Source organism: Hibiscus syriacus, unplaced genomic scaffold, assembly GCF_006381635.1.
Source record: "Hibiscus syriacus cultivar Baekdansim isolate YM2019G1 unplaced genomic scaffold, ASM638163v2 tig00110472_pilon, whole genome shotgun sequence".
NCBI classification, from domain to species: domain Eukaryota; kingdom Viridiplantae; phylum Streptophyta; class Magnoliopsida; order Malvales; family Malvaceae; genus Hibiscus; species Hibiscus syriacus.
The window spans coordinates 101,950-119,734 of NW_024062752.1; the positions used below are offsets into that span (position 1 = coordinate 101,950).

Below are 17,785 nucleotides of genomic sequence, written 5' to 3' on the forward strand. Positions count from 1 at the left end.
TAATTCTCAAGTATTGATAGCAAACCATTTTCTTTTGTCTTCCATGTAAGGTTCTTGTCCGTCGGTACTTTGGCTTAATCAATAATTTATCCCACAAAATTGTGTGTTTACTAATTAATTGATTAAGATAATAAAGATCAAGTAAACTCAATTTTAATCTTGGATGTTATGTCTGGCCAATGTGTCTGGGGTGCCCTTTTTGAGCACGTGGCAGATGATTAATCTAATTACTTTATTTTATTTTCAAGGTATAGGAATAGTACATTGAAAATAACCCAATCGCCGAATGTCCATCATTGAAACTAATTTTGGATGGTGTTATACCAACTAAAACGTATTGTATTATTTAATATCTTTTGAATATTTATTAATTTGTAAATTAAAATATATTGAACGTGTAAATATATTTAATTTTATATTTATCAACTGAATTAAAGTTGATGTATAGGAAAATGATTATTAACATAATTGAATCTAATAACTCCCAACCGTCCAAAAATATTAAATAAATACCTTTGTATTGAGTTGTAGGGTCTTTGGAGTGTAGTTTAACCAAATCATTATAAGACTAAGGCGCCATTTGTCAGATTCCCCTTCGCTTAATAATGTACTACCATTTTAAAAAAATAATAATTTATATAATTGAGTATACGGATAAGTTATAATTTTTCACATAAGAAAAAAATATTAGTATAGAAATCATTGCATCCATATTTTTTCTCAAAATTATAATGGGACCATCATGTATTTCAAATAAATATGTCATAATTTTATAACTGCAGCTTATTAAATCCTTTGTTTTCGGGGTTTTTTTTTACATGGAAAATCATCACTCGAAAATTTTAAAACTTTATATATTTCAGATAAATTTTTATATTCTTTAGTAAAAATTTGTTTTCGCATTTCTTAAAATTTTATGTGTACATTTATAAGTTCTCCCCTTAATATAAAACCGTGTATTTGCCCCTGCATAAGCTTGGTCTTTTTGAAACCAATCAATTGTGGTCTTTTTGCTTAGTTTCACAGGTAAGACAATAAGCTATCCGATTCAAAATCTTAATGGGAAAAAGAGTTAGAAGTGTAAAGAAACAGAATGTTAGATAAATTGTTTGTATAAAATTCATGATATTTTTATTAAAAACTAATTTAATGATCAAAATAAAAAAAATAAACAATATATTGATGGTTAATGATGTAATTTATATATATAAAAGAACTAATGTTAGATTATGAAGTTCTTTTGTTAATGTAATTCTGACAATAATTTAGAGTGGAAATCTTATGGTGGAAGCATACAACCTTGGGGCTTAACCTTTTGTTGGATGAAAAGTTAAAGGCGAAACATGGTGGTACTAAAACAGGAGTGGAATGTGGATCAAACTGTGTAGACTTGAAGTTCAAGCAAGTAGTCCTTAGAAGTGCTAATAATTTCATGAGACCTATTGATAGATTGTTGGACCTTTTGTTTAATTTTAGACTTTGTATTGTTCTTCGTATTAATTCATAGACCCTTTCAAAATAAATAAATTATTGTCGTATATTCACACATACATCTTACAACCCCAAATATCTAGACTATGAAATGATGCAAAGGTGTGTGAAAGGAAGATATTCGTTTCAATTTCATTGGATGGGACGTCTTATCTGGCGGAAAAGTGCTCTCACGAGGGCACGTATATATGTCTCGGTACTAAATTTCAACATACAATAACAACACCATAACTTGGTGGAAATTAACACTACAATATTAATCATGAAAGTTACGTTATTCAGAATTTAATGACCAGCCTCATGTTTCAAAGAACTCTTCTGTGATAGTAACATTGTTATGAAGGGAGGAATAAAATGGATTGTTGAAAAATAATGGATTTTTTAAATTTCAATGCGAACTATTTATTGATAAAATTAGAGAATTAAATAATCATAGTATAGTTTCGTATTTTATTTCATGAGACTATGTATAATATGTCCAAAATAATTAAGTAATGAATGACAAATTGATATTTAAAGTCAACTATATGCAAATGTTGCTGAATAAATTTTGATGGCTTAAAATACTTTCCTCTCACATGAGAAGAGTATAAAGTGTAAAAGGTATTAATAAGCAATAACTAATTTGTTGGTTAATAAACGTGCAAACCAAAAGACTCTCGTGTACAAACGTTGAGGGATGTAATCTAATCTCAATTTAAATTGGAGGTGCACTTGCATGATATAGGCGAAGTGTAATGTCTAAACAGATTGGACCCCTCTTTGTTTACTACCTTCTCATTTCTTTATGTTTACTTAGCAATTTTTCTTTCAAAAATCCGTAAATATTGAGCTTGATGTGTTCACTGAAGTTATGTTGCTATAACAAGTAGTAGTTATATCCTACGATATAGATGTCTATCATTTTCAAATATCATAAAGACAACGAAACTATCTTATAAGTTATAAATAGGACTATAAATGAGGCAAGTTAAAGCTCAAGTATTGCTGACTCAACCCAACAAAAATTCAAAACTATACTCGAATAAAAATATTACAAGCTTAACATAGCAAGTACGTATCACAACTTGAATTCCACACAACTGAATTATTGAGGGTTGGTTGTAACTTAATCCCAGACAGATGGCCTCAGTTTAGCTCAATGAGCACAGGCATCATCCCCTGAGCCAGACTCAAAAGATGGTGCCCGCTTGTTGATAGAGGAATCTAAGAGCACTGATGAAGCTGAGAATCAGTATTGCCCGATGGATCATAAAAGTGTACTTAGTTCTCGAAAAGAATAATTAATCAATAATCTTTTCCGAATTACATTACTACAATGTGCCCCTGAAATAGAGGATTTGTTCATAAGGGTCCTTCCCCAACATAATTACTGGAATGTTGCAAAACATGTTATTAATGAAACAGGAAAAGAAGATAGCAAGTGGAGCAAGAAGATGGACGATCGATTATATTCACATTTTAAACTAAAACTACCTATTCAGCTAAAACACTGTCAACAAGCTAAATTTCCCTAAGAAGAAGACATCAAAACACCTAAAAAAAACTAATAGAGCAACAATAAAAAACTCCGAGAATGTCCGATCTCATATTGGATTTAAGACAGAACAGAGAAGATGTCATTTGATTCTAGCTTCAAGAAGCTAATCTAATCGCCATCGCCACCGGATGCCTTGGAGGATCCAGCTTTCTTTGGGAGGAGAAGGCTATGAATGTTGGGCATTACACCGCCGTTAGCGATGGTCACATCTCCGAGCAGTTTGCTCAGCTCTTCATCGTTCCTTACTGCAAGCTGGATATGACGTGGCACTATTCGGGTTTTCTTGTTATCCCTGGCAGCGTTTCCGGCAAGCTCAAGAACCTGAAATTAGATACAAAAGGTTTCCACTAAAATTAACAAATTTCTATCATTGGCGGAATTTTCAATCATTGTTATGTCGTCTCCATAGAGAATAGAACAATTTAAGGGGATTAAGATATCGAATTGTTAGGAGGGAAACAGAAATCATATAAACAATACTAAACATTTAGGGGAAACGAACCCTAATTTAGAAAATACCCATGAAACTTGACATTAAAAGCGAATTTTGAAGGGGGGAAAATACACTAGTAAAGGGGGAAATTGAAAACCCTATATTATATTACAAAGAAAAATAAGCATATTCTTTTGAAAAAATAAACGATCGACAACAATAATTCGACAAAAACCAAAATAAATAAAAAAAGAACAAGAAGTTGTTGAACCTCGGCGGCAAGATACTCAAGAACGGCGGCGAGGTAGACCGGAGCTCCAGCTCCAACCCGTTCAGCATATTTCCCAGCTTTCAGGAACCGAGCAATACGACCCACCGGGAACTGAAGACCGGCCTTACTACTCCTCGATGTTGCCTTCTTCGACGCTCCGGATCCGAGAGTTTTGCCCCGACCAGCCATTTTTAGACTCGCAACGGAAAATAATGTAAATAAACGCCTCTAGTAACGTGGGAACAAGAAATAAATATATCAGTATGAGAATTGCGGGTTGTTTTGAGTATATATATTGGAGAGATCGTAAAGTAACTAGCCAGTGCAAAGAGAAGACACGGATCAATAATGTGATCCGTTGGATGGTGATAAAACAAACGGCTTAGATTTGAACTGCACACCGCTCCCACCACTATTTTAGGCTTTCGGGTAAGTTATATTTGAGGCGGGAAAATTTTATTGGGATAAGGATTTCAAATAAAATCATTTAATTGGTTAAGTCATTGAAGATGTTTATGTTGTTCCACTTTGTGTGAATTCAAAATTTTAAATCATGATATATGTCTTAGAAATATAATAACTCTCTACATAATAAAAAAACCTATATTTGATAATATTGTAAGGGTATTTTTAAAAATAAAGAGTATGAATGGACTTGTGAAAGATAGAGTTAGATCAAAATAAAATTGGATTTAAAATAATATTATTTTGGTAAAGTACATAAATAATTATCTGATTATAGGATGTTATTTTGTTAAGTTCATCGATTATTAAAAAATATCAAATGATCATCTGACTATTGAAAATTTAACGATCGTCTGAGTTGGACATTGACTTATTGATTGAGATATAATAAAATCATATTTTAATAATGTATAGTGACACCGTCATTGCTTTAAAGTACTACCTCGACAATATAGTATTTCAAGCGTTGGCTCGACGACATTATCTAAATGGAGAGCTGATTCACAAAATACAACTCAAATGATTACGAGATAAAATTTTATCATATAAATAGTTTAATAGAAAAAGACGATGTTGGAACATATAAATAGTCGGGTGACCAAGTTGTAACTTTTAATGATAGGAGGACTCAACAAATCATCTTCCTACAGTGGTAAGACTATTTTATAATTTTTAATAGTTACGAGACTTAATAATGGGTACTACTAAAGTTACCAAGTCAACCTTCATTCTACTAAACTTACCAAGTCAACCTCCATTTTACTAAACTTACCGAATCAAACCTCACTACCTATTATTTTAAAGCATCAGCTACATTATGTTAAAATCCATCATAAAAATCAAAGAGAAGGAGGAGCATACATGAGAGAGAAGAATTGAAAAGAAAAAAAAACATTTCATGTATTTTGTAGGATTTTCGCCGGCGATCGGGATCTCTGATCAACGTTCTGAACGGTGAAAAATTGCGCAAGGTCAACACGAACAACATACTGAAAAATCAGGACGATAGTACGGTGGACATCGGCGGATCGAAGAAAATAAATTTGAACGGTTTTTGGGGTCTTTATGGAGATCGGGATCTATGATCAACGTTTCGAACGGTAAAAAGTTGCGCAAGTCCAACACGAACAACATACTGAAAAATCAAACGGATCAGAGAAAATAATTCCAAACAATTATTACCATGTTGAAGAAAATTTTAATAAAAAATAAAAAGATAATCATTACACCTACCTAAAAAACTTTAATAAAAAAAATAGAAAAACATAATGATAAAAAAATGGTAGATTTAGTAATAGATTTGGTATATTTAGACTAACCCTCAATAAAATAGTACCTTATAATTATAAGCTATTTGTGTATTTTACCCAAATATTTTCGTCTTAAATGGTAGTTTTAAAACCTCCAAGTCTTTTAAAAACAGTTTTCAAAGCTACTCAAGATCAATTATACCATATTTTTTAAGAAATATTTTATTATATCTTAGATTTTAAATTTAATAATTTTATAAAAGTTTCCTTTTTATCAAAATTTATTTTGACTTTTTATACATGATTAATTTAACATGTTTTTCATAAGTTCAATTTTTATGTGATATATATTGTATAAATAATATAATATATTAAAAATTAAAAAAAAAACGATATTGAGTCTTTAATTTGAGGGTAAACTACACGAGAGACCACTAAAATATAGCTAAAAATCAATATGACCACTTAACTTTTAATTAAATAATTCAGTTCACTCAACTATTTAATTGATTCAATAAACCACCAGCCGCTATTTTTTAGGCGCCCAAACCATTGGGCCAAAGGTTCTTAATGATTTAAATTTACAATAATTTGTATTTGTCTTTTAAAGGTTTGTTAAGGATACAAAATTAAACAAATTATTAAAAAAATTATATAAATTATTCACGACTAATAATTATTTAAAAAAATCAGTTAATTCGGTTTGGTTAATCGAACCAAAATTTATTTGAAAATTATCAACAAAACTGAATTAATTTGAAAATTATTAACTGAACTGAATTAACCAAATTTTTTTGAAAATTATTAATCGAATTAATGGAAGAAAAATTCAATTAATTCGGTTCGGTTAATCGAACTAAAATTTATTTGAAAATTATTAATCGAACCTAATTAACCAATTTTTTAAATTATTAATCAAATTAATAGAAGCAAAAATTTTGTTAATTCGGTTCAGTTAATCGAACCAAAATTTATTTGAAAATTATTAACCGAACCGAATTAATTTGAAAATTGTTAACCGAACCGATTTAACCAAATTTTTTTCCTTTAATCATTAATCGAACCGAAATTTATTTTAAAATTATTAACCGAACAGAACAAAATTCGGTTAATTCAGTCAATTTTTGAATTAACAATTTTTTTAAAAAATTTTCTAATTTATATATAAATTGAATATTTTTAATTAAAAAAACAATTTACAATTAATTTAAATAATAATTTGTTTAATTTTTTATCTTTAACAAACCTTTGAAAGACAAATACAAATTGTTGTAACTTTAAACCATAGGGACCTTTGGCCCAATCGTTTGGGCGCCTACTTTATCCCTCCAATTCGTACCTTTAATTTTCACTTCCATTGGATAAAAAAATTATTTAATTAAATAATTTAAAATTCATAAATAAACGTTTCAATTATATATTGACACGTGTCACATTCTAATTGGATAGTTAAATTTATTTAATTGAATTAAAATAGTGACTAAATTGATAGAATATGTAAATATTAAGGATCAAATATATAATTATGTCAATTAAGCTTAACGGACACGTCACCACCTATGTTAAAAATTAATGACCGGTGGTTTGATTGAATTAATTAAATAATTGGATGGTCTGATTGATTCAATTGAAAGTTCGGTGATTATATTGATTTTTTACCATAATTAGTGGTCTCCCGTGTAGTATACCCTAAATTTTAAAACTCAAACTTAATTTACACTTTTATTACCTAACGCATTGTATAACATCAGAATATTATTAAACCCGACTTTCTCAAGTCAGAAAATGAGCTCCCGATCGGGTTTTCGGCCGAATTTTAGATGAGTTTGTGATAAGTGGAGGTATATTTGGGGTCTAATAAAAAAATTAAAAATTGAAGGACCAAATAAGATTTTTTTTTAAAATATATGAATACGAGAGTTTAATTAAAACTTTTTAAAATTTTGAGAGGTTTTAATAAAAATTAACAATTTTGAAGAGAGATTTAATTGAACATATAACGGTGTTTTGATACATATTATGGATGAACACTCTTTATTTAAGGATCTCCTTCCTTTTCAAAGCTTAAATTTGCAGAAACATATAATCCAACACTTAAAATCCCATGAACAAAGCACAATATTCCTCCAACAAGTAGAAAATGGCGATGCAAAAGCTGCTGGCATGACCCTTTTGATTTGGAAATCTCTAGCATTCCCATCACCAGCGCCGGAAAGCCAACCGCCACCACAATCCTGATGAATACAGAAAACATTTTGATTCAGCTTTGTGTCATACATTGGATCAAATGAATACCGATCAAATCGAATCGGTTTTCATCAGACTTGGATCAAATGTCAATCCTATAACTTAATCCAAAGACCAATGGCTCTTACTATTCTGGGCCTCAAAATCCAGCAAATTGGTATAATGTCTTTTGCTTTAACCCATTGTGCAATAGTATGATATTAAAATTTACAAGTTAATTAACTGATTAAATCGATTTAAATATTGTTAGATTTGATCGATTAAATGTAAGAAAATGAATTAACCGATTTAATTGTATTTGTCGTTTAATTTAAACAACTTCAAATAGTAAGATTATTGAATTTCATTTAAATTTGAATTTATAAATTTAATTTTTATTAATTTGAGATAAATACAAAGCAATATCCATTAAAATAATTTTCAACTATTTGACATTCATAATACTCAAATCTAATACTTCAAAGAACAATAATAATTTATTTACTACCGAGATGTTTTGTTCGTGTAATTTTTAAATTTAATTTAAATAGGATGCATTGTTTTTTTAATAATTTATGTTTGATGTGAAACAAAACCCATTTTATTATTTTTTATAGTTCGTCAACGTTGTATATTTAAACTCTACATATGAATATAGAATTTGGTGTAATTTTTTGAATGATTATTTTTAAAAGTAAATGCAGTTCGGTAGGGAAAACTTGAAACTTCATAATGGCATGTGCTAGCATTAAATTGGTTCATAAACACCACTGAGCAGTGAGCACTATCCCCAATTGCTTGGATACTATTACTTGTTTATTTATATATACTTTTAAATAAACACAAAAACTCATCAACAAGTGGACGTAAAAGTTGGGAATATCACCTCTTTGTATGTTTTTTAATAACTTGACGATTAAAAGGTAATAATTGTTTATAATCTTATTTAATTATTGATAAAGTATATAAACTCTACAAAAGCATCTGCTCGAACACATAACTTTAAGAAAGAACAATCAACACTCTTTTTAATCATTAAAATTACTTAATAAATTCTCTTTGTATGTCTCTTTAGTACAACAATAAGATAAATAAAAAAAGAAAGGAAGAAGAGTAAATTATATTTAAGATCGTTTAATTATAAATTTGATAATAAATATATTATTTTTTAAGAAAGTTATATGCATACCATTTAATTAAAATATTATCATAAATAAATCACTGGCTATTAAATATGAGAAAGAAATAACGACTGTTTAATATAATAATAGTTTTAATTTTTAAAACTTCTACAATCTATCAATATGATCATAATTTGAAATATTTTAATAAACTCAATCCTTAATATTGTAAAGCTTCATCATTTTAATTCATATTCTTCTCTTAAATTGTTTATTATTCTCTCATAAGTGTTACATTATTTTCTTGGTATAAAAATAGTTTAACAATAATTTTTTTGTTGCTTTATGACAAAATGTAGTTATTTAACTGTTTTTGATTTAATTACTCGTTTTCTTTGACAATATCGTAAAAAAAAGACTAAATTGATGTAATTTTTAAATATAAAATATCAAAGTTATTTCAAATTAAGATAAAATTAATTAACATATATAAATTTTGAGAATTAAAAATATTATTATACCAGGGCACACTAAACATTTATTTTAATTTTAAGAATATACTCATTTATATAAATTATATATTATTCAAAAAACTTATTTATATAATATTTAAAAAAGTTATTTGTTTATAACCAAACTTATAACTAGATTACATTGGGGGTGTAGACTTGTAGTTTACCCAAAAATATTTTTTTTGGGGGTCACCTCTTTTTCACAACTTTCTTGTTTTACGGTTGTTCATTAGTTTGTGTGTGTTTTTGAAAAGTTGCATTGAGATTAGTGTTCCATTGTCTGTCCAAACCTAATTATCAGTTTACTCTCTCTTTCTCTCTCTAAACACTCCACTCAGCTTCATTATTGTTCCTCTTTAACCCTTAATTTTAGGATACAAATTTAAATAATAATTTGATATTTCAACCAAAATTAAAATTACTATCCAAATGTAATCATTAAAATAAATATGATTTTCATCGTAAGAGTAAATTTTGTAAGATACACGTCTCAAGTAGTCAAATATTTTTAAAAATTAATAGTATTTTTTATACTCAAAATTTTAATTCAGTTAATATTTTTTTAAAAGATTATAAGTTGTAGTATATTTAAATAATATAAAAAGGCATAATTTATCATAACAAAAATACACAAGCAATAGTAATGGAAATTAATTATTCTATGGATAATATACATATAATGGCATGAAGCTTGTCTTATTTACACTATGGTATGATTTTTGGGGACCAAAGGTATATTTTGACAAGGACTTGATTGGTAAGAAACAATATAATTTAATTACGTAGCAAAGTTATTACATCATCTTTACATATTACATTTTATGAAAGATGTTATCTATTTTTACAAATGACTCACGGGACGTATAGTAGAACCGGAACACCACTAGTTTTGCATTTAAATTAGGGGCCACATTAGAAACCTTGAAATTTTCAAATTGACCGCTTCCTTGGGAATAATTGTGTCACTCGAGAGATATTTATATTGGAAAATGTTAATGTTATAAATTATTTATCGTCACATTTCTTTAAAGAATTAATATCAATTTTTAAAAATTATTATTACATTCAATATTAATTTTATTAAAAAAATTAAATAGTATGATGATTATAATATAATATATATTTAAAATAATTTTAACTAATTGATAATTTATATACACCGATACAATTGATCGTTCTCAATTTTTTTTAAAAAATATTATTTTTTATTACTAAAATTATTTGATACATTCATTTATCTTATAAATTTAAATCGTATTATTTATTTATATAAACTATTGTCCTAGTGATCAATTTATCATTGATTTTTATTTAATCAGACAAGGCTGAAAAACATATTTTTGTTGGCTGATGGTTAGTGCTGAGCTGAGCTTTTCATGTAAGAACTGTCGTACAGCAGCATGCTACTACATTTAAGTTCTTAGTTTGATTTCTTTATTTTATTTTTAAAAAAATCCTGGGTGTTGGGTTGCGGTTCTTTCTTTTATGATTTTTTTCTTCTACAGGATATGATTCAGCTGCTGAGTTCATATGGTCCCAAATATGGAAAGGAAACTGCTGGGAAATGGAGTAAAATACAGAGCTAGAAAACCCAGATTTCATGGCAAAAGTAGTACTAATGGTGGAGAAATGGAAAACGAATATCATAATTGCTGAAGAAGAGCAAGGTTGAATCTTTTTTGAATTTTGCTGGTTCATTTTCGAAGAAGAAGAAATATGCCAACAGTTTGGTTTTCTTTGAAGAGATCTTTACACTGTAAATCAGAGCCATCAGATGTTCATGACCCAAAAACCAGGAAGCAATTGAGTACAATATTGACGAGAAAAGCAGGCAGGTCAGGGTGTTCAAGGTCCATAGCAAATCTGAAAGATGTAATCCATGGAAGCAAGAGACATCTAGAGAAGCCACCGAGTTGCAGTCCGAGATCCATTGGTAGCAGTGAGTTTCTTAACCCCATAACCCATGAAGTTATTCTCAGTAACTCAAGGTGTGAGCTGAAAATCACTGGCATTGGAGGGTTCCAAGATGGTGTCAGCAATGGTGGTGGCAATAGTGATTCCAATGGTGGTGGCGGCGGTTCAACTTTTGTTGGTACCTTAAGGCCTGGAACACCAGGTCCTGGTGGCCACCCAACAATGCATTATTTTAAGAATTCATCTGCTACAAATACCAGGAAATCACCTTTCCTTTTATCTGGAAGGAAAAGTTCTGGTTTTGGAGGAGGCAATGTCCATTCAAGCAATAGGGTTCCACTCGAGACAGACTCCAACGGATGTTCTATAATCATTTGTCACAAATGTGGAGAGCAATTTACCAAATCCGAAGCTGCTGAAACTCACCATCTCTCCAAGCATGCTGGTAATTTTTTTGGTTGAATTTCTTTAAAAATACAGTCTTTCCATTTATTGAAATTTTTGGACTTTGCTTTTCCTCCATTGTTTTCTTATCTTCTGGGTACTTAAAATCACTCACTTTCCTCTCACCACAAAATTTAGTCTTTTTCCCCTTTTTGAAATGAACATTCCAAGATTTTACCTTTACCAATGAACAATCCAAGCCTTTTCCTTTACTTTTTAACATATTTCCTAGATACCATTTTCATAGTTTGTTTTGCTGCAAATAATTCAAGTTGATTGTTCATTGTGGGGCTTTTGTTTCGGAATTGATTTTTCATTATCATCTGTAGTGTTAAACATTCTCCCATTTTTTGGCAGTTACTGAGCTTGTGGAAGGCGACTCATCCAGGAAGATTGTTGAAATCATATGCCGGACGAATTGGTTGAAGTCCGAGAACCATTGCGGCCGGATCGAAAGGGTTCTGAAAGTCCACAACATGCAGAAAACCCTGGCTCGATTCGAGGAATATAGGGACATGGTGAAGGTTAAAGCAAGCAAGCTCCCCAAGAAACATTCTCGATGCATCGCTGATGGAAACGAGCTGTTGAGGTTCTATGGCACGACCGTGGCGTGTTCTCTCGGTCTAAATGGCTCCTCGAGTCTTTGTATATCCGAAAAATGTTGTGTCTGTCGGATTATTATGAACGGATTCTCCGCCAAGAAGGAACTCAAGGAAGGTCTTGGGGTTTTCACGACTTCCACAAGTGGAAGAGCTTATGAGTCGATTCGAGTTGTTGAAGACGATCCATCTATAAGGAAAGCTTTGATAGTTTGCAGAGTAATAGCCGGGAGAGTTCATAGACCTTTGGAGAACATACAAGAAATGGCAGGCCAAACCGGATTCGACTCATTGGCCGGGAAAGTTGGTCTGTATTCGAACATCGAAGAACTTTATCTGCTCAATCCTAGAGCTCTCCTTCCTTGTTTTGTGGTAATCTGCAAGCCTTGAAGAAACAAATCTCAAGTGCTTTTAACTTGGAATTTGTGAATCTGTGATGTTTATGCGAATCCCTTTCTTGAAAGAATTCTCATTCTTGTTGCAATATTCTTGTTAATTCCTAATATGTCTGGTTTGTGCACCTCAGATTCATGTGATTCTTTTTCTTGTTCAAGAAACTGTAACTGTAGATGAAAAATGTCCAAATATTTGGATAAGAGATGAAGATATGCACATGCAAAAAGACAAATCCAGGATTTCATTAAAAGATCAAATAACTTATAAAATTCATGGCAAAATAATTTGACCATTGATTAAGCATTCAAACCAGTTGCATGATTGCTTAGAGAACAAGTTTAATTATTGTCATGTTGATTTCATTTCATAAAGGTATAGTGATTTAAGAACATGGGACTCTTCTAAGCATGTTTTCGTGTTGTCTGGTAAGAAAAACAATGAAAAAAAATACAAATGAACGTGCTAATGTGTCCACTTGCTTGTGGTCCTTACCAACAAGAGGCAAAAACCTTGGAAAACACTAGCATGGACATCTTTAATTCTGTCTTCTTCATTTTTATCTCAAAACTGGTACAAAATAAACAACCCTTCTTTGTTTTCCCTCTCTTAATTTCAAACTATGAATTTCACTGGGTAAATAGAAGGATCTTTACAGCTTTTCTATACGAGTATGATTTTTAATCACATGTCATTTCCTTGTTGCAACATCAGTATAGCCTTTAAAGGCTCTCTGGCACATGCATGTCATAAATGAATGTAAGCCCCTTCTCATTTCACCTGTCTGAATAAAACATAAATTCTAGATATTGAATTCAATTCATTTATGTCTTAAATATTGGATTGGGGGTAGTTTGGAAGCAGATGAACTCAAATGAAAGATATTTATTTTCCTCCATTTTCAGAACTGATTTAGACTCTTCAAGTGTGTTGTCACCTTCCTGAGCCATTGTTGAAGCCATTCTTTTCGATACTCGAACTCAGCTATAAATCTCAAATACGGCTACGTATTCGACGGAGTTATGAATTTGAGGATCTTTGGAAGGTCATATCCTCGACTCATCGGTGCCTAATACTTTTTTTTGACTGCAATGGCATGAATAGGCTCAACTGGATAAAAATTGCAGAACTTTAAACTTTAGGACAATATGGGTTTTGTGAGTTCATAATACCTCTTGATGCTACTTTTGTCAACCAAAATTGCGTTGGTAAGAAAATTGAATTTGTCCTAAAAATGGTCCCAAATCAAGCAAAGTGGGATAGAATAATCTATATAACCAACACTGGACCATTAAAGGGAAAAAGTTTGTTGAGTTAGTTGAAGAAGTAGCTTTTGCATTAAAGCTTTAGCTCATGTGTACATTCTGCAACAATTTTACAAGCCATTGGATAGTCCAAGAAATGAATAAATAAGCCTGTCTTTTTATTTATTCTTTTTGGCCCATGTCTCAAGTTCCCCATTTCATGAAGGCAAATGAGTCAGTCAGCATTAAGTGTTTTAGACTGCTCAACCCTTCATCAGTTAGTCTACGTCTGGTGTAAGAATATAGGGCGAGTTTGGCGCCGAAACTGATGCCGTTCAATCTGTTAATGCCGCATGACATGCTCACGTTTCGGTAAACTCGGTTAGCGTAGTTGCATGCATTAATAACTGGATTGAATTTTGATTACTGGGATGGTAGGAAAGTGGGCACACAATATATCGCCTTCTGGTATGGGGCAGAAATCCATAATCTACACATGCAATGATTGTTTGATGGTTTATATCTTCTATTTCATGCTTGTAAATGAAGAAATCTCAGGATGTTTCAAACGTTCTTCCTCTGCCTCCAACCTGGAACCATAGAAAAACCAAAGAGGGAAACATATCAGATTACCAAATTTCATCTTTCTGAAATTATTGATGGCAACGTTCCTCTGAATATTTGAGCTTGGATTCTCTTGAACAAGGCGAGTAATCATTTCGGACATCAGACAGCTGCGGATGCAGCATATGTATTTACCTTCCGCTCTGGCTTGCTCCATCAGAAATATGTGGGTTCTGCATATATCTTCAATATGAACTAAAACAACAGACCCCATTCTAGCTTTTACAGCAGACAGTATCGAGAAGTACTTGGGATCACCTGCATAAGTTAAACCAAAATGTAGGTTTCTATTCAATGATGTTATTTACATATATATATATATATATATAAATTCGAAAATGAAATGGATCCCTTTTGCTGATAACCTGTGACTGGAGACAGGAGCACTTGAATGCTAGAGGGAATGGTCGTCGTGAGGAAAGTAACGGAAACAAGATAAATACCATTTGCATTTGCAAACTTGAATGCTGCTTCTTCAGTCAAAAGCTCCGAGAGGACATAAACCTGTTGAGAGCCAGCAATATATACATATATATACACATATAGATAACTTTCATTTGCAGGAGGAACTAGAAGACGAGGCAGAAAGCTTTATACCCATCCACTTGCTTTTGCATTCAAGACATGCACAAATGTGGTCCGGCAAGATTTATCAAAAACAGATCTCCAATTTCCATAACTGTCTTTGGCAGTGATGGTGCTTATGGACGATGTGAAAACAACCCTTTTCACAGTGTTGGATCTTAAGCAAGAATTTAGGAGGTTTTCAGTGCCTTTGATTGCAGGCACAATGATATTTGATCTAACATATGATTCTTGAAAAATCAAATGTTCTGTTAGATGGGTGAACTGTTGAAATGTGAATGAAAATTCTTTGAAGATAAAATGCAGAATTTACCATTATTCTCATCTGTATTGGCATCGAATTCCATCGAAGCTGCCACATGAAATACACCATCGCATCCCTTGACAGCCTCATCAAAGCTCCCTTCTTCCTGCAAATCGGCTATGATTAATCCCAGTTGGTCGCCTCCAATCCGTAATGGTACCATGGCAATATGTGGGACGCAACAACAAATAAGACAACTTCAAGGTTTACGTTTAACTCTTATCGTATGGGATTTTAAATTTGGTTTAAATTTATTTTAATTATTAATTTAGTAATTTATATTAATAATTAATTATAATTGTATTTATTTACTGTTGGACACAGACATAACCATTGATCAACAGAGAAATTTTCTGTTGGCAAAAAAGAATGGACAATCTTTGAATATATTTTAAAGTAATTGACGCATAAACATGGAAAAACTACACATAAAGAACATCAAGAATTTCAGAAGCCACGTTGGTTTTCAAAATTATGATATCTTAGGTTCTAAGAGGCGGCAGTAGAATCAACAGTAGGAGCAGCGGTGGCTACTTCGGTTTTCTCTTTCGCAGCTTCCTTCAGTTGCTTCCGGTTTTCATCACTGTCGATGATTTCTCCTGTCTTTATGAGGTAGCGGACCTTTTTCCCAGTATCCGACACTTTATGACCCATCCGGCTGGTCACTTCTTTCTCTTTCGAATAGAGCATCACATTTGAGCTGTGGATCGGTGCAACAGAAAGGCAAATGAGGTGAACATATACTTACATACAAGAAGGCAATGGAAGTAAGCTTGCAGTTTCTAGTAATCATAACCGTAGTCTAAATAAACCCGGAATTAGTAATGCAGAGAACGTATTCCGATCAATGCCACGAAGGAAAAAGAAACAAAAGCATGACCTTAATTATCTGTCCTGGTTGACCCTCTTCTCTGCTCTTCATATGCTTAGTCTTCAAGTTGATATCTTTCACTACAATGGTGCTGTTATGATTAAAGATCTTGGATACCTCTCCAATCTTGCCCTTATCACGGCCTGAGATTACTTTAATGGTGTCCCCAACCTTAACATGCAATTTATGCAAAACCGGAAGGCTATTCGGTTTACATTCCTTCCGTTCCCATCGTTTAAGCTGTGCAAGATAAAGGGGTAAGAAACCAAGAAATAGTTACTAAACATGTTAGACATGGAAAAACTAGCAGTTCCTAAATAAGACTCTTTTCAAAAAGAATGCAAAGTTCATCTGCTGAACTAACAAAGCATTTACTAGCATGAACAGATTCGAAATTCGGATAAGGAAATATAAAATTAATATGAAAGTATATCCCCTGTATCTGTAAGTGAAAGACCAAATTCTTCCCTCTGAAAATTCCACCATGAAAAGTTTAATTTGCTTTACTGTTTCTATGGTTCATGTTTTTCCCTCCTAGCACAGAAATTTCGGTTAAAATATGAAAAGAATTGCACGAAAATGAGGAGGCAGAAATACCAACCTTCACTACAGTGTGACATGGGATTCTCGCTTGGCTTGATCTGCGTGAAACAAAAACAGTGAACCGTATAGCACATGAAGAACATTCATCAATCTGACAAAGCACAATGCATAGAACATGCACAGTTAACCAAAACACTAAACAAAACATAGACAATGGAATAGCTTCGTAAATTGTATAGCTTTTACATGTCAAAAGTTTGGTCCTTTTAACACCAATACAATAAAGCAAGTTGCTTTACATTTGGCCAACAAAAGTATAAGGCAAAAAACTACAAAAGGAGTGAAATTTATGAATCATCCATTTCCGTATAACCTCCAAAGAAGTGAAAAATGTGAAGATGGGAGCAAAATAATTGATGGAAAAATTGAAAGGGAAAAAAGGAAGAGAATTTACATGAAGAGGGGAGAAAGAAGGAGGAATTGAGAGACGTTGGCCCAAAAAGGAGTTCGAGGACAGCGAAAGACCAGTCAATGAGCTTTGCAACGCAGCCATGGCTGCCATTTTCGCCTTCTTCAACGGATCTGTAAATTGAATGTCGAGAGCTACTGTTTTGATGATGGCGATAAATATGGTGTGTGGAAATTGTGGGTAATAAAAGATGGATGATGTTGGAAACGACGTAGTTTTTAGACTAACTTTTGGTGAAAAAATAAAGTCATGGGCTTTGGGCTTAATAATGGAATCCAATTAAATTCATTATTAAAAAAACATCTCAAAATTATAAAATTATCGTGTATGCGTGATGTAAACATAAAATGATGTTAAATTGGTAACAGTTCCAGTGGTTTGTAAAATCCAAAGCAAAATAATTTTTTATATATATATAATTGTACAAAATCAAATTTTATGTATAATATTACTTATTTTACTAAAATTCATGTATAATTTTAAGAT

At 31.6% G+C, this 17,785-nt stretch overlaps 3 protein-coding genes and 1 pseudogene across 3 annotated transcripts; 1 reads left to right on the forward strand and 3 right to left on the reverse strand.

Moving 5' to 3' along the window:
• Positions 1-2,909: 2,909 nt before the first annotated feature.
• Positions 2,910-9,721, reverse strand: LOC120127822 (histone H2A.6-like). The gene is made up of 3 exons (XM_039145638.1): positions 9,717-9,721; positions 3,736-3,931; positions 2,910-3,352 (listed from the first exon to the last, which is right to left on the reverse strand). Exons 2-3 carry the CDS (start codon positions 3,922-3,924, stop codon positions 3,140-3,142), a joined length of 402 nt encoding a protein of 133 aa, XP_039001569.1. The 5' UTR covers positions 3,925-3,931; positions 9,717-9,721; the 3' UTR covers positions 2,910-3,139.
• A 1,227-nt stretch (positions 9,722-10,948) lies between these two features.
• On the forward strand, positions 10,949-12,791 carry LOC120127820. The gene is made up of 2 exons (XM_039145635.1): positions 10,949-11,668; positions 12,025-12,791. Exons 1-2 carry the CDS (start codon positions 11,026-11,028, stop codon positions 12,654-12,656), a joined length of 1,275 nt encoding a protein of 424 aa, XP_039001566.1. The 5' UTR covers positions 10,949-11,025; the 3' UTR covers positions 12,657-12,791.
• Positions 12,792-13,977: 1,186 nt separating this feature from the next.
• On the reverse strand, positions 13,978-15,579 carry LOC120127710 (dihydroflavonol 4-reductase-like). The gene is made up of 5 exons (XM_039145568.1): positions 15,426-15,579; positions 15,125-15,342; positions 14,893-15,031; positions 14,537-14,785; positions 13,978-14,456 (listed from the first exon to the last, which is right to left on the reverse strand). Exons 1-5 carry the CDS (start codon positions 15,577-15,579, stop codon positions 14,266-14,268), a joined length of 951 nt encoding a protein of 316 aa, XP_039001499.1. The 3' UTR covers positions 13,978-14,265.
• A 205-nt stretch (positions 15,580-15,784) lies between these two features.
• LOC120127799 lies at positions 15,785-17,482 on the reverse strand (annotated as a pseudogene).
• Between the last annotated feature and the right edge of the window lie 303 nt (positions 17,483-17,785).